Source organism: Tiliqua scincoides, chromosome 8 (assembly GCF_035046505.1).
Source record: "Tiliqua scincoides isolate rTilSci1 chromosome 8, rTilSci1.hap2, whole genome shotgun sequence".
NCBI classification, from domain to species: Eukaryota; Metazoa; Chordata; class Lepidosauria; order Squamata; family Scincidae; genus Tiliqua; species Tiliqua scincoides.
This window is the reverse complement of record NC_089828.1, coordinates 53869005-53889452: the sequence shown is the minus strand read 5'-3', so window position 1 is coordinate 53889452 and position 20448 is coordinate 53869005. Positions and strand designations below refer to the sequence as shown.

The following is a 20448-nucleotide window of genomic DNA, read 5'->3' as shown; positions in this document are numbered from 1 at the left end:
AAAAAAAATTTAACACAATATGAGACTCTTCACGAAAAGCATGGAAACATTTTCCTTTCACTCATGTGATCCAACCCACCATTTGCACACCAAATTTGTAAATAGTTCTAAAGCAAAACAATTGCTGGTATGATCCTTTATGAAACAAGACTTCCAACCCCACAAGTTTTTTTTGTACAATTCTTTAATACAAAAAAAATTCAACAAAATATTTATAAATCAGGCATTTTATGCAACGCATACATTCGTTATATCTGCAGGTACAGATAAACAGAAGGCAAAAGCAAAATAAAATAAAATAAAAACAGCTTGTCTTTGGTAGTTCAACCCAGCTAGTTCAATGACAGGGTCACAGAGCAGTGAAAGAAAAACAGAGCCTATGAAAAGTTCACATATGGTAAGAGGTCCAGCAGAAATACAGCAAGTTGATTTCAGAGGCTTACAACACAGGATCCAAAATTGTAACCTGTTTGTGTCGTGGCAAAATTAAGGCTGCTCTGAAGGTATGCCTACTTGCTTATTAAGACAGATGTCCCAAAGACAGCCCCTGCCGTGATTCAACCCCCCATTCCCTTCCCTGCACCCTGTGAAGGCTTGAGGAAAATTCACTTCTTCCATGTCACAAAAAGAACACAACTGTGAATCTGCAGAATGGATTCCTGAGCCCAGTTTATCCAAGGTGCACAACACAAAAGCCACTAAGACTAGTCAGTGCGCCCCAAATGCATGAGCTGTTCCTTCACCTTTACACAGCACCGATACGCTCTGTCGCTCCAGAGACACAATATATACACACTGCACAGAGAATGCAATCACAAGATACATGAATAGCACATAGCAGCTTAACATCTAATTATGTACAGGTTTTCACAGCATTTTTTAAAAAACTGTCTGACAACCTCAGAAATACTTCGACTGTTCTTTTCTATAAATAATTGTCTTTAAAAGCTCCATGGGGTCAAAGTTCAGGACCTGTTGATTTTTTAAAAAAGGATCACATGTACTTCAAAACCCATGAAGTTTAAGCCTGAAGGTGATAAAGCTGCAACTGTTTCATTTTTATTAGGCTTGACAGACAGATCCCCTTCCTTCTATGATTTTTCCTCCCTACGTCCGGTAGGAAAGAAAAGCCACCACTGCAGAAGGGATGGGCAATTTCTCCACTTGGCTGGTGGGCATCACTCTCCGGATGGCCATGCGGCACAAATGCTGGAGGCTGGCGACGTGCTTGGGAGTGGCCCAGAAGTACACACTTCCGTCCTGCGTTCTGCACACAGAGCATAAACAAAAAAGTTAATACCCATGGTTGTCAACTTATGCAGGTCTGGGACCAGGGCCAGTCCACTGATAGCCTGGACTGAAGGTCTCGCATCTAGCTTAAGATGGGTGGCAAACTGAGGCAAGGGGACCTACACGTCACCTCCCCCACCACCCCCAATGCCTCACTGCTGACAGAAGCAATTCAGTCTGTACTTCAATCTCCCTTCCTGCTGGTTTACAGTGAGCAGGATGAGGAACCGAGCAGCAATGTCCCCACTTCTTCCAGCACTGGAGGGGAAAAATAATTTGCTGCGGTTGCCTCTCCATCCCCCTCCCCTCAGCTGCTCAAGAAAGCTGCAGAGTGGGCTAGGAGATGAAGCTCCCCACCCTGAAGGCTGCCTGCCAAGCAAAAGGGACCTAGGCGAGTACTGAGATTTATGCTCAGTATAGATATCCAGTTAGCTTACCCAGCAGCTAAAACACTGCCGTCCGTAGAAAAGGCACAGCAAAGCCCATTGCTTAAAGGTGCAAATTGTACAGGATACTCCTCATCAATTCTCCAGAAACGCATCATCCTGGAGGAAGAGAACAAGCACATCAATTAAATGCTTGCAGTCCTAGATCACTACATTTTAAGATTAATTCCAGCAACAGCTGGAAACCGCCAGCAAAACTATTGTAAAGATCGTTATTGAAAGTGTGCCATCATCAGGGTACCCAGTGAGTTCCCAGCCAACACAGAAAGTTAATGCATGTCCAAGCCCACTTTCTTTGTATTGGCCCCAAATGATTCACCCAAACCCCAAGTTGAAGATGAGGGAAAGTCACCAGTGGTAACTAGGAGTCACAACTCAGTGACAGAGCATCTGCTTTGGATGCAATCCCCCTGGCAGCATCTCCAGCCAGGGCGGAAGACCCCCGACTAGAACCCTGAAGAGCTGCTGCTAGTTAAGGTGCAAGACAGGGAAGCTCACTGGGTAACTGGTTTGTCTCATCAGAAGGCAGTTTCCAGTGTAGGTTTGCAACTGGCACCACACGAGTGCAAGCTGCGATCTGGGAGCTTCTGAATCAAAGTCTGGGTAGTCACATTTGATGCAGGAGGCATCTGATCAAATCCCCAGCTTAAAAAACTACTTTAAACCAGCTATGGGAGGGGGGAGCGTTCCAATTATAGTTAAAGATGCAAATTGTCTTGTCTTTCTTATGTAAACTTTATCTATGCATCTACAGAAACTTCTCTGACAATCACCATAAGATTGCAAGCACAAAACCTGTCTTGGCAAGCTTCTAAAGCAAACTTGTATGCTTAAGCAAGAGCATTTCCTTATCTTGTGACAGGATGACTTCCACTTCCCCTTGGCAAGAGAATGTGTGTTTTTTTTTTTTGCAAACCCTCCCCCAGGCAAACTGTCACAAACTCAAATGCTGGATTACACACACCCTGAGAACTATGTGTCATTTCACTGCTGTGCCAACGGCTTTGAGAACTTTTTCTCCAGTCAAGAATTAGTAAATAACAAATGTGCATGACAATAAAATGGAAGCCTGCTGCTTTAATTTCCCAAAAAGGGTTTGATGCGCGTGATATTGAGATTCCATTTTGGGTGAAGTCATTACTCCTGGGTCCTGTTTCTTGCTGCAGGCTTTCAAGTGGTTGGCAAACCTTCAGAGGCCCTGACAGCAGAGGTTTGTCTTCCATTTCGGTGAGTAATCCCACATGATTACAGGTACCATGTTCACAATGTATACACACCCACATCCCTAGAGCCAATATCACTGGATCTCTGGCATGAGGTTTCTTGTAGTGTTGAGAAATAGGGAAGGGAGGGCACTAGTTACAAACAGCCTTTGACTGTCTCTTCACCGGTCAGACTCAAATACTGACAGGTGTTTCAAGAAATCAAGCACACACTCCTGCTGCCTGTCCTTACAGCAGCAACTTCCGTTGTCAGCATCGCCAAGTGCATTGAGAGTAACCCACACTTGTGTGCTCATATCAACGCAATACTTCTCTCTTCCCTCACGCAGAATCAGACAAGTCTCAAAACTTTCAGTATCAACAAAAGTGATATTAAAAACAGTGGATGTGATCATCTCCAGAAGTCCACCAACACTGACTTGACTTACTCATCAATTTCTCCTTGCTGCAGGGTTTAAAGGTAAAGTGGGTGAGAGGAGGAACCCTTCGTGGAGGGACACTCAACATGGGGGGCAGATGCTGACAGCAGCATCCCTTCCTCATCAGGTGTCCCTCTGAAAAGCAGCTCCAGATAAGAAGATGGACTTGCTAGTGACTTCTACGCTACCACTGCAGCATCAAGCTCTCCTTCTAGGAAAGAAAGTGGAGTAAAGGAAAGATGCTTGACCCCACTCTCTCTCCCCCAAGAGAAGAGAAGCAGTGATGGTGGGGAAGTGTTATACTAACAGTGAACTAGCAGTGATAGTGGGGCAAAAGGAGAGGAGGGGAGGTAAGGAGGCAGGTGCGGCAGAAGCAGCACTTGTCAACTAGCTCCCTGCACCTCTTGCTTAAGGCAACCACTTCCTGTGGCCTAATGGAGCAGCTGCCTCTCAGAATACAGCTACCTCCACAGGAACAGTCTAACTGTTGCCTGTGTTGTGAATTTTTCTCTCTCAATAGCTGGCTTATACTGGTCTTATAATGTAGGAAAACTCGATTTACTGTCCTGTGCTGCCTCAAGGGCTTGTCATAGAAAAGGAGTGTAGAAACTATGCCAGCCAAAAAAAAAAAAGAGCCAGCAGGGAAAGAAGGCTCTATTTCCCAGCTAGCAAGAGCCGAGCCCCCAAACCCTTCAGCGCACTTACTTGTCGTCAGCAAGAGAAGCAATATGCAGTCCGTCATGGCTAAACGATACGGATCTGACCCAGCGATCATTTGCCCCCCCAGCAAATATTGGAGTTGGAGGGGGAAACAGATGCCTGTGGATAACACACACAACTTCAGTTCAGGGGACAGCAACACAGGCATTTGCTTTCCCTGTAATCATTAACTACAGAAAACTCAATGTCTTCTTGAGCTAAGAACAAAAGTGATGCAAGCAAGTTTACACAAGTTCCTAGCAGCACACACCATTAGAAGACACACTGCCACTTAGGAGTGGCTACGGCTCAGTCAATGCTTTCCCATGTGGCCTGTTAACACGACATTTACAGCAGATGCAGCTGGTGAAGGCTCCATGGTACGAAAAGGAGGCAGAGCTCAGTGTAAGGCATGGCCATGGAAAGACCTGTTCTTTGCTAATTTGTCCAATTCTCTTACAAAGCTATGTAAGCTACTAGCAGTCATCACCACCTTGCGACGGAAAATTCCATAATGTGCTGTGTAAAGCAGAATTTTCCTTAAGTGTGCCTTATAGTCTCCCACCAATTGGTTTTATTGGATAGCCCTGGGTTCTTATGTCCCCTTAGGGGAAAAAAACACTTCTCTCATCTGATTCTCCCACACCCCGTAGAATTTTATAAGCCTCAATCATGCCCCCCTCCACAATCTTCTTCCGGAAGAAGCCTCAAATGGTGTAGTCTTGCTCTGAGTAAGGTTACCTCCTCCAGCCCTGTTTTTCTATTTAAACCTGACTCAATAGTCCACTTACCCAAACTCCATCAGGATGCCTCCAGTATGCGGGTCCCAAACATAAACACGGGTGTCATAAGATGCCGTAGCTAGCAAGGCTCCATCAGGAGAAAACTCACAAGCTACGACATCGTTGTGGTGGCCTTCCAGTTTCCGGATGAGGGTGTACTTGTCCATATCCCAAAGTAACACCTGAAATTAAAACGGGCTGATCTTACTGCTATGTTCAAACACATAAGAGACATTTCAACACATTTCCCTTCCCCCCTTCCCCCCGCAAACTACTTTTTTGCTAGTTTTACATATGATTACAATTAAAGCCAAGCATTAAGAATTACTACAATTACGGAATATGCTCAGTGTCGTACTCAAAAGTTATTTAAATTAAAAGTATACATGCAAATATTAACTTAAGTGTTACTTATAAAGTAAGTAAAAACAAATATTTTAAGAAGGCAATATCAACGGCATGATAACCGTGAAACCCCATTAACAATTTTAAACTAAAAATATAATGAAAACAGGGTTAAGTACTATAGCCTTTTTTGCCAATTATCTACCACAATTTAAAGAAATATATAGACAGAAAAAAAAATGTAAGGTTAACATATTGTTACTCCCGTGGAATCCCCTGTGAGTTTAAGATCACTTGTTTACAATAGGCTTGGATCGCCAACGTCAGCCTAGGAAGAGAAACAGATACGGCAAGCAACAAAAGAATTGTCATATAGCCAAACGACATGTCTTTGGCAAAAAAACAGAAATTTCAACCATGTCACTAAATGTTTACACATTTAAGTTTAATTAAAAAAAAATAAAAAGCCCAACATTACAAGTATTACTAGCCACCAGATTTTAAAACAAAAGGTCTTAGTATATCAGCCGCTTACAAATACAAGCTTGCATGCAGCCACATGGCTTTATCGTACTGCATTTGGTTTTAGCATGTGCAAGGAAACAGGTATAAAAACCGCATTTTTTCAGTGTCATATTAACAGGCTAGCAAAGGCTCATGGATACAAAAAACAAGCGTGTACTGAAGCTTGGTTTTTTTAAATATTTTATGACATAGAAGGCCAGCATCTGAATTATAAAGCCACTCAGAGCCTTAGATCTAGGTGAATATTAATGTCTCCATTACTGTCATGAAACTTTAAATCAATTAGAGTCAGCTATGACAAGTGGCTCAACTTATGAAGACTCCAGAATTCCATAAGAATGGAAAGCAAATTTTAAGATACGAGGGAGTCGGATGGATTTCACCAATGTGAAAACAAAAAGAGAAAAGAAAGAAAAAAGCAGAAAGTGGACATCAACCAGCACCTGTGTACGTACAGTACACCCTGCAGCCGAATGCAAGGGTTACTTCATCCTATGGTAAAGTTCGCCTCCAGCCTGGTAGCCAGAGATGCCACGCTTTCTGCCCAGCTAACACCATTGTGCGCTTGTCTGAGTGGTGCCAGCTTACCCTCAATCACACCAATATTGCTGCCACCACCTGTGACAGGGAAAGCAAGAAGCTTATGGAAAACACACAGCCTAAAAGGTCAATGCATACATCCACATCTGTTCTAGTTAAAGGATTTCACTGATATTCTCTCTCATCTAAACTTTTTTCTTTACTGTACAATAGGCTTGAATTTTAAAAATCACTCTCAGCTACCCTGAGTTTGCTACTGTAGAGAGGCCAGGATGTAACTGACATGGAGGATGGACAACTTGTTTGGCACTGGGGATAACTGGAAAAAGTGACAAGCTCAAGAGCTGCAGATGATTTGCATGGGACTGGGTATGTTTTGGTAACATTTTCCTGAACATGGAAATAGGGAGGCTACAAGTAGATGTGATACACATTGTACAATAGCCTGATTTTGAAATTATCTTCAAACAAAAAATGAGCCAAGCTTAGGTGAGACAAAGATTTCAGAATAGTGACAGCTGAAGCTCTTTTTTTCTTTCCGCACTTCTCAGCTACATCTCCAGACTTCGGGAAGCCATGGGAGGCTAGACACTCATTTTTCTAACGGAATTTAGGATTCTAACAAGCTCTTGAATTCACACAAATATGCCAAGTTGTCCACCCTCCTACTAGATGTAGCTGGAGTTTACTATAAATTTACTAGCTAGAGTTTACTATACAGATATGTAACTCTTACATTTACTTAGGTTAAGTCCCAGTGGTATCAATGGAGACATACTCCCAAATTACACACAAAATGATAGGTTCAGGCTGCCCTCCCACTGCTCTACACTTTAGTTAGCAGCTCACTAATATTCTTTAACTGCACTGCTTTCAAATATGTAGCAGGGCAAAAGTGCACAGTTCTATATAAGGGCTATGCTGTTCTTCCTTCCAAAGCATTAAGCACAAAGGCTGTTTATTCCTAACTGACTAGGTGTGACATTTTCACATTAAATAAGAATAAGCCCAGATTTTAGGAAGAAGGAAACATAAAAAAATTAAGCACCACCAAGTACTATAATACTAAACAATTTTTAAAAAATCAGAACATTAAATGTTCAGAAGTTGTGGAACAGATGGAGATATGCACATCATCAAATTCTTATGAAACTCAAAGCAGTGCAAGTCCAGCTTAGTAACTGAGAACTGGACAAACTTTATGCTAATTTATTGCAATGTTTTTATCATGCAGTTCTCTGCATCATCATCATCAAGGTAGCATGACACCGAGCACAAGCTGGCTTTCATTTTAACGATTCCAAAATGATTTTGCTCACAATCAAAAGTAGAAGCCAAAGATCACAGAACTTTGATACTTACTGTTTTACTGGCCCCCACTGAGCAGAGAATGGAAGAATCGGGAGAAAAAGCACAGCTATATACCCAGTTTGGGTGACCTCTTAATACTTTCATCATATTACCTAGAAGCGAAGGGAAGAACAAGATAACACTGAGTGGTTGAGACTAGAAAGGGGTCCAAAGGAAAAATTTTTAATTATATCTTATCCTAGCTGTCCCCCCAACATGTCACTTTCTTTATGCAGTTTTCTTTGGACAGAGGAGCATCCCACCCTACGAGTCCCCAAGGGGTACAACCTGGACACAGGTTTATTGCTTCAATGGAAGCCAGGACAAAAAAGGGCTCTGAATGGCTGGTTTGCACTTTGGACTGGTCAACTTTTTGAGCTCTTCCAACTGACGTTTCTGCATGGGTCCCATACAATTGACAATGAAGCAGGTGGCTTGATAGGGCAAAGCAAAAGCATGCACTGCAAGGGCCCAGGGTGGAGACAGAAACCAGAGGAAGCCAAAGGGGAACTTGCCAGTGACCTGGGCTAAGAGCCAGAGGAAAGCTGATCCAATGGCAGAGGCTGGAAAACTCCAGCTTGGAAACAGTGGACTGTTTTTGAAAGGTTTACCAATACAATGAAAAAAAGATCTGGGATACACCTCTAGGATACTATTCAATTAATTTAACACAAGCAGCAAAGAGAAAACAGAACCCCCAAAAGTCAAAAATCTGATGTTTACTTTCCACTGCTAGAAAAGAATTTGATTAAACGCTCTCCCTGCTCTTTGTTATGCCGCATCAAAGGTTCCCAGTTAACATACCATCATCTTTTAGGTCCCACACTCTTAGTGTTTTGTCTCTGGAAGCAGATACTAGAATCAGGCTCCCATCTGGGGCAAAAGTTAAGTCTCTGACAACTTCAGTATGGTCCATCAAGTTAAGGAGGAGCTTTCCTGTGGGAAGAATTTGAAAATCAAATCATTCAGACTCTGATCTTCACAGTCCATATTGAAACAGCAGGCCTTCTACAAATTCCATAGCAACACAACAGGCCAAAATAACACTAAAGAAATGTCTAGCTTAGATGAAGATGACATCCTTGGATAGGTTACTCCTCTTACTCACTCCAGACAGGCAGGACTAAGTTGTGGGAGGAGGAATCACCCTTGCCAGGTTTTAATCACCTAGAGGAACTTCACGTTCCTTATCCTTTGATCAGTAGAACATAATGAAGCAGAACAAACATCTCACTGAACTTGCAACTTGAAAACTTGATAGCTACATTAGATCAGTGGCAGAACACTTTCCCTTTGAGGGTAAAAAGATCATCCTTCGACTGTGAAGAGAAAACTTATCCCCATTAAGTCAAGCTTCTTTCCTTCACAGTGGAAAAAGACATTCACAGATAGGATCTCCAATAGCAGAATCTGTGGGCATACAGAAGTGCAACTTGTAGTGGCAAACGGCACAATGGAAGTCCATGTGACTGCCCTGTAAATTGGGGGGGGGGCCTGGTACTGCTGCTGAATGCACCTGTGGTAACCACACTTTGCATGAATTGCACTGCGATTCCTTTGGGAATTCAGAGTCACAAGGCCTAGTAGGCTAAAATAAGACATGCTTTGATCCATCTGGCCAGGGCAGCCTTAGAAGCTTTCTTCTCCATATTGGCCAAGGCAGAGAAAGTCAACAAGAGTTTTAATAATCAGAAAGTCTTGGTTCCATGAAGGTCCATCATGCCCTCTTCTCTAGAGTGGATGGAGAGCACAGAAGGATGAAAACATCTCTTGTCCTGCTAAATATGGCGTTAACTTTGGGCAAGAAGGTAGCATTTCTCTGGACTGTAACTGAGCCTCTGTTAGACACAAAGCTCCTTGCGTACTGACAGTGCTCTGAGCACAAATACCTCGGAAGCCAAATGATGGCCACAAGAAAGAGGACCTTCCATGCTGCAATGCGAACAGGAACCAACCTGAGAGACTGGAAGGGAAACTTAGTTAAAGCTCTGCGTAATTTAAATTTCCACACTGTGTACCTGTAGATGCTTAAGGTGAGGGTGCAATGAAAGAAAATCTTTTTTCCTATGATGGACCAGAGATAGTGCAGAGGTTTGCCTTTTCAAGGAGTCACACCAGAATGCTGGGCTGAGTGCCATGCCAAGAATGGAACAAGGTGTTTCCCTCTGCACCAACATGAGGTGGTTTCTGTTTCGGAACTCCCTCCCTCCGTGGTTAGCTGAAACCACGGATACTGGGGACACCCCCTCCGAGCCCCACATCTGTGTGTCTGCCTGCAGCCTCTGTGGGTGTCAGAACGGCCATTTAGGCTGAAAAACAAAAAACTGGAAGCGATTTTTTTTTTTGCCTGACTAGCCATTTTGGGGCCCAAAGAGGGTGCAGGCAGACACATGCAGCCTCTGAAGACCCTCAGGGGTCAAAGGGAGTGCAGTTCCCCTCGCTTCTGGAGGGTGCAGGGGTCGCTGCATCTGCAGATATGGTCACCTCCCTGTACGTATCTACTAGTTGGATTCCTGGAAGTCCTGATGGTGTTTAGGGCCCTCTAACTGTAACTGCTTTAGGATCACCGGCTCAGCCTCCACATGAAAACAGGAGCCAGTGGGCCTGGCAAACAGATGAGACCTTAAGTTAGCAGGTCTGGAAGAGGAGGCTGCCAGGGTAGACTGAACCAGGTCTAAAAAAAATCATGATGATAAGCAGCTAAAAGAATGAATTCTGCACTTTCTGGATATATTTTTCTCCAGACACTGGCCAGTGGAGTTGTGGGTGTAACTGCAGGAAGCAGTTCGCTGGGCCACCGGATCATCAGGGAGCCTGTCACTTCTGCTTCTGGCATTTAAACCTTGTTATGAACTTGAGAACTTTGTGGTTCACTGGAGAGGATTACGGTCTGCTGACAGGTGACATGTGACAATACGCTCCTGGAAAGAGACTCCAGTCAGCCTAGTCTAGATCTTGCCAACTTGGCCAATCTGCCTTTGTAGTGTATTCCCTCCTCTGATGTCTTCAGCCATTAAGGATCTCAGGTGGCTCTGAGCCCAGAGAAAAGGGTGTGCCTCCTCCATGAAGGATTACATTCCCCTAGTCTGTCTGCGTGCACTTTGGCCATCTATTGGTTGTAAAACATATTGGTGTAGCTGCTAAGGCTGGAACTCACAACGAGCAGGTGAAGTGAACCTCCAGAGCTCCATGTGACTGATGCGATACAAGCTCTCTGCCTCTGTTCATTTGCTCTGAACCATGTAGCAATGGAATAAAAATCCTACTGAAGTCTTGTTTCTCTAAAGTGGCAAGGGGAACAGCTTTCACAGCTCTTTGAAACTGTTAATTTGCATAGCTCTGTATCTGAAGTGAACACAAGGAGCAACATGTTCAAGGAAGCCCCCAACTGTGAAAGAAACCACAGATTCCACTACACGAACAAGCCCTGAACTCATATGCTCCCTCCCCTCAGCTCTGTTACTGAGTCACACTACCATGTGAAGCAACGAACTGCGGGTTTAACACTGGCTTTGGGAAGTTGCAAAGCCAACTTCCAAATCTGGTTTCACATTCTTGTTTGGAAGCCAGAGTTAAACCACAGTTCTCGGCTTCACATGAGCTATGGTTTAAAAAAATTCTAGATTCCTGGGCATATAAACAAAGGCGGGAACGTGAGAGGAAATTATAGTTTCCTGTTACATCTAAACCAAGCCAGTACCTACTGCAACACTTGAAGAACATCTGTTTAATCAACAATAGGTGTTCCCTCCCATAACGCTGTTTTGAGATATTTAATTATAATAATAAATCTCAAACTCCCATAAATCCACTCCAAGTTTTCCTCAGCCCCAAATGACATGTAAATCTCCAGTTGTGAGCAGGCACACAATATTTACATAAAGGTTTTAAGAAATTATACATACCTATCTCTTTTCAGATTTTTCTTTATTTGAGCCTTGACCTCAGACATATTTTCTTTAAGTCAATACACTCACCTATCAACTGGATAAGCTTTTCTGGCACCAGGTCTGAAAGCTTATCTTCCAAAGAGTGCAAAGATTTAGTTTAGGACTAAAACAAGTCTTGCAGCTCGTCAATTAAGCACTACTTCCCCCCTGCAACGCTGCTTCAGTTCCAGTTCTGATGAACGCTTTAGACGTGCTCAGAATTAACTGGGTGAAACCACCACTATACAGTCCAGGCATCAAAGCGATTTGCTTAACATTATCAGGATCGCTATACAGGATCAGGATTATCAGGATCACAGAGTGATTGCAATGAAGGACAACTGCAGCCATAAAACCACAGAAGATATGTTAAAGCAGTACATTGGTGCAAGTGAACATAAAATTACTGCCTGGGGCAAAAAATAAAAAACAGCCCTGCTGGACCAGATGAAATAGATGGACTCTTATTTGCAGTAATTTTTACATGAGATCTTCCTGGGATGCTCACAAGCAGTGCATGAGGTCAACAGTTCCCATTTGTTCCCCAACAACTGGTATGTAGAGGAACACTGCCCCAGAGCCTGGATATTTTATTTACTTATCAGCACCAATAGCCAATCAAAGGCCATGAATGCATAGATCAAGCTGGCTGATTTTTCTTTAAACTGCTTATAATTGTATCCTGTTGTTCAGTCTGAAGGGCAAAAGCAGCTTACAATAAAAGGTACAATACAGACAACCCCTTGTATCCACAGATCCAGTATCTGCAGTTCTCCCTGCCCCCCCTCCCCCTTTCATTTTCTTCATTAGCAAGCAGGCATGTTTCTTGCTTTTACAGATTCTACAAGAGGAAACTGAAATGCAAGCAAGCAGCCTTCATGCTGTAGGGAACTGTCAGAACATTAACAGGAAGCAGGACGGTTCCTGCTTCCTGTTAACTCTGTGTCTCCCTGGCATGCAGGCCGCCTGCATGTTGCTTTCCTCTTGCAGAGTTTGTAAAAGCAAGAAACATGCTTGCTTGTTAATGAAGAAAATGGAAGGTAAAAGACACTGGGGCCAAGGAGCACAGTATCTATAAGGGTTCACCTGTATCTGCAGTTATGGGGTCCACAGGAGAGGCGTGGAACAACAACCTGCGGATACAGGGGGAGACCTGTATACTACTGGAGATGCTGTTGACAGACCTAGGGCTGGCTGCTGTTAGAGATGGCAGTGCAAAGAAACAGCCTCTCCATTCTTCTGGTACCTTGCAGCTTGTCCCAAGGGCAAGAAGAGAGCTATCTCAGATATTGCGATCTAGTTCCTTCACAGTCCTAGGAACATAACCAAAATGAATGAATCTACATTAGCCTGCTTTTTACCTGTATAGACATCCCAGATTTTGATACGCCCATTGGATAGTCCCGTCGCCAACAGAAGCTGGTCCTGCCCAAACTTGAATCGATGCCATTCTATATTGACACAACGGCTCTGCTTTTCGGGCACTGATGATCCAAAAGCAAGGCTCCAGACAATGTCACCACAATCTATGACATGCTCACGGGGCTTGTTTTTCTGGTCACCATCGCTGTTCTGTCTCAAAAGCTTGGAATTGCTCAAGTTGGTGAAATTCTTTACGCCATGCAGAGAACTAGAGAAACAGTAACCAGTTTAGAAGAGAGGTGCCTCCAACCAAGTCAACATACAAGGAACAATTTCAAAGAGCAGTTTCAAGGAACCAGTAGCTATACACAGCCAATCTCAGCAGAATGGTTATGAGCAATCTTAGTAGAATAGTGCTCCATGAGCACCATTTATCCTAAAAAACAGAAAGCTAGCTACTTTATAAGGTACAGAGAAATATGGATAAATTCTACTCTTCCAAGAGCAAAGCATTTTACTACCTCCCCATTAACCCATCAAAGCAGGGGGCCTCAAAAGCTGACACAGGCCGAAACACGCAAGAAAATGAGGTACTATAGTAGAATAGGCTACATAAGATTCCAAGGGAAAGATACCATTTATGAATGCTGTCCTAAAAAATACCTTATTCCAAGTAAGCAGACCAGGAAAAAAGGTACTAGCCCAGCCCACTTTTTGTGCTAACTTTCTACCTGCAGGGAGGTTTGTGTCGAGCTATTTTAAATTAGGTAAGTATTCACTGAACCAATTTACCATTTCAAGTATAAAGTGGTACAGTCCATTCTCATAACCAGAAAACAACATCTGCTTTCAGAGACAAATGGAAGGCATACTCACAAGTTATTAAGGCACTGTGACCAGGGAACCAACTTGACTATGCGATGGCCCTGTGACCAAGCGAAGTAGGATCCATCTGGAGCAAAGGCCACCGTCCAGTTTTCGCCCCCACACTTCTTGTCAAAAGGAGACGCCGGGGCCAGAAGTTCTCCTACCGTCCGTGATCGTCCTAAGAAGAGAGCACCATTTCTATGTGAGTAAGAAATTCAGTGCTCTTTTGATGCTTTGTAGTGCAAAGTCCTTTCTGATATTTATTTATGTGTATATCCTGCCTCTCTCTCATGGCGGAGCTCAAGGCAGTGAATGTGGAGTTCCCAAACTAGAGCCAGACTTGCTCTGTTTCAATATGGTGACTACACCATGTTCTCAGCCCATGACCTGAGAGCTTTAACATTTGCCTTGTATGTGCCTTTTATGACTGACTTTGCCTTTAAAAAAAATAAGCCTGGGCTGTCATCTCTCAAAGCACTTAGAGTTTTAGCACATCATGTTCTGAAGAGCCGCACTATTAGTTTATGACAAATGGAGATCTATTCAAGTCCTCCTCTCCGCACACACTAAACGATTCACAATGTGTCCTTATTAACGCAAGACAGGGAAATGCACCTGAAAGTTGCATAATCTTTTGATTCTTTATCAAACAAAAAAGCCGAGGTAAGACGAAACAAATGCATTATGTGTCTGCTTCCCAGCCTGCCAGCACTCACTTTTGTCCAACAGAATTGGAACCACTTAATCAGTTGCTTACTCTTTCATCATCAGCTTGCCTGATGCAAGACATATCTACTCAGAAGTAAGCCCCACTGTACTCAATGCAACTTACTCTCACAGTCAATGGTGTGTGGTCTGGAAAATTTTACCAACATCCCAAATCAACTGTTTTATTGTAAATATTACATGGGCCCAAGTTGAGCATTAAAAAATTTTTTTTTAAGTATGCGAACTTTTGGTTTTCATTTATTCCCACTCCACCCAACCTGTTCACAAAAACAGTGCACACACCATGTCGTACATTACATATAACAGACATGCTTCCTAGGAACAATCAACTGAAAAGTCACAATCAGAAGTCTGAAACTACCCAATTTGATTGACACTGTATCCTTTATATTGCGCATTATTTATGAAAGAATCCATCAACACAAAGAGAGTAGCAAACATTTTCTATCCTACATCACTGCTCCAGAGTGCATGTTTTATGGGCAATCTTAAAAAGACACCAACGAAAGCAAGCATTTTTTCTTAAAGCAACATTCCCACTAACTTTACATTCCAACCACTGTGCAAAGTATTTGCTTCCCTGCTGCAATTGCACCACTCTAAGAACCATGAATATCCCAAATATCACTTTACAAAGAAAATACAGAGGTATTTTCTACCAATGTAAAGTTGCTCTCTCCAGTGAGAACTGCTCAGATGCCGAACATCTACATAAAGAACAATGTCATAACCAGACCTCCCACCGCACACAGAAGAGCTTAGCTGGGTTCCTCATGCTTGGTGGGCATTCCTATGCAAAGCAAGAGGTGGCGGCTGTAAGCGGCTATGTGTACATGGAAAACTCAGTGCACATAATGGCAGCTGCCAGACATGCCCAATAAGGAAACAAACAAAATAGACCCTAATCCCAGAAATCTACCCTTATATGGCAACTGCGGGGCTTTTCACAAAGCATAATGTGGTCAATCAACACGGATCAAGTTTGGTATCGTGTTTTCTCAGGAGCTCATTTCTAAAACCCTGTCCTTTCTTGGGGGGGAAAAATCCTGACTGATAACATAAGTGGGGGAAACTGGGAAGGGGGAGGGAATTCATTCTCCCTCTGTACACATGGCCAACAGCTTTAGTGGTTCATAGCTACAGGCAATGGTACAAATGTATTTAAGAAACTGCATGCGGCAATTTTAAGCTGGTATCACTCCAACCAAAAACCCATGGTGCTTGCTTCATGGATTAGTTTCCAACAGCAGATCTGTCCAAATATCACCAAACAAAGAAGTTTCAAAGCAGCAGCAGTGATCTTTGCACCCACCACAAGGATCTCAATCTCATACGGACAGTTCAACACAACTAACTTCTACAGAGGCAATGTAAGTATTTTTCAAAGACTGAGACGTTTCAAAGTGCACAAGATCAACCCAGCATATTGCTTTGCTTACACAATATCATTCAATCACGCTACATCAGATCCCTATCAATGTAGGACCCTGGAAAGCTTTCCAATTCAAAATGTTCCACCTTGTTGCTTCAGGAAGCACTAAAATGTGCTCCTTAATAAGGTAAAGATGACAGAAGATAATCACCACCATCCTTATACCCTATCTCATTATTGCTCAATAACTGGCAGTCTCCTTTACACCTAGGACCACATACCAGTAACTGTGCTAAAGAAAACATTCCATTCCCACCAGAACCTGGAGACTAGCCTATCCTTCAAATCACCACATGCTTCCTCAACACCCCACACACCTCAACTAAGAACCAGTATCTGCACTAAACTAATCATCTCACTGTCCAGAGGCTATCCTGCAGGCAAAGGAGAAGCCTTTGATGCTTTATCCTTGCAATCTACAACAGCTAATCAATTTCTCAACATACACTTTCTGTACACCCTCGCACATTATTCTCTGTTCCTGCCTCCCACAAGAAGCATGAGGAGTTTTTTCTGTTCTCTTGCAACCTTCTGGGATGTTATTTTTACACACACACCTAAACAGAAATCAGGAATAATGACCATGTTGCTAGCCAAAACCTCCCCCACAGGAGGTTGCTTTGAGATCATCCTGATGTGAGATCTAGCCTTTCACATAATATAATGCCCTAACCACCTTCTCTCTCCCTGGGAGAGCGTTCACTTTCCCTGATCAATTTCAGGATCTCAAACTCACCCCATAGCATACCAACACCATCCTATTCTTCAGACTTCGCCCACCCACTCAGTTCAACTGCCCCAATGCTGCAATACTGGAGAGCCTCTACTACCACTCCAGTGCCAAAAGCTATCCCCACCACTCCTCTCAAAGTCCCTACTTCACCCTCCCCTAAATTCCAGATCTTCAGTACAATATTAGGGTGCCTCTGTCACCATATACAGCCCTGATAGCCATAATCTCCGCACAACCCTGGATCACATCCAAGTTATTAGGGGACCAGATCTGTAACTTTTTGAGCTACCTTTCCAGCTACAATGAGGAATTATGATTAGCCAAACCATGGGGAGTGCCATGTTCAATAACCCCCCCAACCATTCCCCACCCCATAATTTCAGCATACCTCAGACTCTTCCCCTAAACCACATTCCTTCTGCCCCATATTGCTTAATTCATGCATTACTTTCAGGTAAAGAGCCTCTCCACTTACAAAATGAAGACAATGAAGTAGATTTAAAGCTAAAATAACTGGTCTGCAGCAGCCTCAGGGGAACAGAACCAGGATTAGGTTTGTCTACACCCCACCTGAGGACCAAGTCCTCTTTCCTTTCAAAGCCTTCAATTTTCTTTTGTATATAGCATCTCCTACTTGGTAGCTCTCCTTTTAAACCTTGTTAAGCCATTTCTACCCAACATTGCACACAACAGGGACCAAATGTGTACACCTGTGGGCTGGGCAAAAATGGGTTAAGTCCACAGTTAAGTTCAAAAATGGGTTAAGTCCACAGAAAAGCAGTATGCCAATGACAGATATCACTGGCTTACAGCCACCTAAGGGAAAGGGAGCCAATGTTAGGTTGCTCACATCATACTACGCCCCCCTAAAAAGCCCCACCACACACACTCTCGACAAGTCCCCACTTTGCTTCCAAAGCACTTTAATAAATCACACCCGCCCACTGCCTTTTCTACTGTATCTGATATGGACAAATATAAAAAAGCCCAGCATGCAACTCATCACATTACCAACCACCTCAAGCAAACTGGGCAGAAAGGCAGAACGCCAATGAAGCAAAACTAATGCTGTACTGTAAATGTGTTCTCTACTCTCTCCAGGGCAACCCTACTGTAATTGTGTGTGTGCACCCCAAGACAGTGTTCTTCAACTTTGGGGTCAGGACTCCAATGGGGGCATGGCAACTTATGGGAACGAAATGGATGCGGAGCACTGGACTAGAGCACTACTAGGTAGAGGGGGAGGCAACTCGTATACCCCATTCTGGTTCCAGGAGATTGTGCCCCAACATTAGTAAGGTTCTTAGCAACTGTGCTAAACAGCTATCACCTGATCTAGGCCAGGTTCCATCACCACATCATGTGGCAAGGAGTTCCACAGACCAATTACACACTGTGTGAAGAAACGTTTCCTTTTGTCCTTCCTTACTCTCTCAATTTTAGTGGCTCCCCCTGGTTGTGGTGTTGTGCGAGAGAAAAAGAGCACTCCTCTATCCACTGTATCACCGCATTCAGTGGCAAGGATTTCCACAGATTCCATTTCAGTAGCTGTCCCCTGGTGCTGTGTGAGAGAAGAGCATCCCTCTATCCACTACCAAATCCAGTGGCAAGGAGTTCCACAGACTCCATTTCAGTGGCTGCCCTCTGGTTCTGGTGTGTGAGACAAAGAAGAGCATCCCTCTGTCCATTGTATGCATCACCACATCCAGTGGCAAGGGGTTCCACAGACCCCATTTCAGTGCCTGCCTGCTGGTGCAGGTGTGTGAGAGGAAGAAGAGCATCCCTCTATCCATCGTATCCACCACCACATCCAGTGGCAAGGAGTGCCACAGACTCAATTTCAGTGGTCCTGATATTAACATTGATAATGATAATAGCTGCTCTCCCCTCAAGCCAACTGAGGCTGCGACCCTATGCACACCTTCCTGGGAGCAAGCCCCACTGACTACAGTGGGACTTACTTCTGAGTAGACCTGCACAGGACAGGGCTGTCAAGCTGGGTGCCCCCTTCCCCCCCACCACCACCCATGGAGGGACCCCCTTTCTCCTCCTGCTCCTCTCACCTATGAGCTTCTCGTTGACACTCGGGGGAAAGCTGGCCATCTACGGAGCCGCCCCTCAGACCGGCTCAGACAACGAGCAAGGAGGAGACCAGCAACTGTTCTTCAAGGAGCTTCCCCACGACCGACCACAACAAACCGCACCGCACCAGAGCGCTGACTGAGACAAAATGGCCGCCGCGAAGGGTTTATAAAGAGGGTGGGCGTGGCCACTAGAAGTCACGCCCCCTTGGGCGAAGGGTGGGGAGCCTAGCTCGCGCCTCCTGGAGTGTTTATAATAGGAGGGGCGTGGTCCCCATAAGCCACGCCTCCCACCCCAAGGGTGGGAGGCCTGCCCCGCCTCTCCGAGGTTTATAACAGAATGGGCGTGGCCACCGGAAGCCACGCCTACTTCATGGAGAAGGGCGGGGAACCTGCTTCGCCTCTCTTGGAGGGGTTATATGGGGAGGGACGTGGCCACCAGAAGCCACGCCTTCCTCCCTGAGAAGGGCGGGGGAGCCTCTCCCGGGTGCGCCTCTGTCCTGCACGATAGAGCTAGGAAAAGACCAGAGGTCCACCAAATAGCGCGTGGTGCTTATTGCAACCAATGGGTCGCTTTTTCAGTTGCAGTCAGCTAGGACGTGCTGAAGCCCACGACAGCTCCTGCTCCTGTTGGTGGTGCAATGAATGCGTCAGCAGCCTTCAGGCTGGCAGCACGAGGAGGCTGCAAGCCCATGCACACTTTCCTGGGAGTAAGCCCCATTGCACTCAATGGCACTTACTTCTGAGTAGACACATGCATAGTCTTGGGCAGCCAGTCTGTGCTTTGCTTACTGCTGATGCAAACTGCCTTGGTTACATTACAATCCTATCCACACTTTCCTGGGAGTAAGCCCCATTGCACTCAGTGGCACTTACTTCTGAGTAGACATGCATAGGGTTGAGCAGCAAGTCTGTGCTTGCTTGTTGCTGATGCGAACTGCCCGGGATGCCCCTTAGAAGTTGAAAAGACTGCAGAGATCGCCTGTAGACAAAAAGAAACTGATAAGCAAATGAATGAATGAAATAAGTACATTTATTTTATTTATTCAAAATATTTATACCCCACCTTTCCTAAAAGCTCAAGGCAGCCTACAAAAATTAAATGCATAAAGCACAGCATAAAATAAACAGTTAAAAACTACATCAGTGGGTTCCCAAACCTTTTAGCACCAGGACCCACTTTGTAATTGATATACTGTAGTTGGGATCCATCCAGCTTTACAAGAGATTTCTTGGATCCAGACCATTCTGGTGGCCTTGCATTCCCCTTTGTCTGAACTGTCAGTAAGATCCAAGCCATGGTCGCCTACACATACGTAAATGCACATGTGTGGCTCAGTTTCGGTTTCCATAGGGCTCGATGCATTTTCCTTATCAGTTTTGTGACCCAACAAAAAATCTCAGTCGGGACCCTACCCACAGTTTGGGAACTGCTGAATTAGATCATTTAAAACAAGCACAGCAGTAATATAATAATGATAAAAACCTGTAGGTGGTGACAAGTTAAAAAAGTAATACATAGTAAGCTAAAAACACAGGAATACACAATAAAAACAGGTTACATAAAAGACAACCAGGAGGTTTCCACCCTTCCCCACCCCCCCAAAAGATAATGTGAATAAAAAATGTTTTATAATATAAAAATGTAAATAATACTGATTGAGATGATGATGATGCTCAATTCTACCCATACACA

General features: G+C 44.1%; 1 protein-coding gene across 1 annotated transcript; it reads right to left on the bottom strand.

Annotated features, from left to right (window-relative positions):
* Nucleotides 1-204: 204 nt before the first annotated feature.
* On the bottom strand, nt 205-18879 carry WSB1 (WD repeat and SOCS box containing 1). Its single transcript, XM_066635720.1, has 9 exons — nt 18735-18879; nt 13787-13955; nt 12910-13178; nt 8424-8555; nt 7632-7732; nt 4869-5041; nt 4084-4197; nt 1728-1835; nt 205-1267 (listed from the first exon to the last, which is right to left on the bottom strand). The coding sequence occupies exons 1-9, from the start codon at nt 18772-18774 to the stop codon at nt 1108-1110; spliced, it is 1266 nt and encodes a 421-aa protein (XP_066491817.1). The 5' UTR covers nt 18775-18879; the 3' UTR covers nt 205-1107.
* Between the last annotated feature and the right edge of the window lie 1569 nt (nt 18880-20448).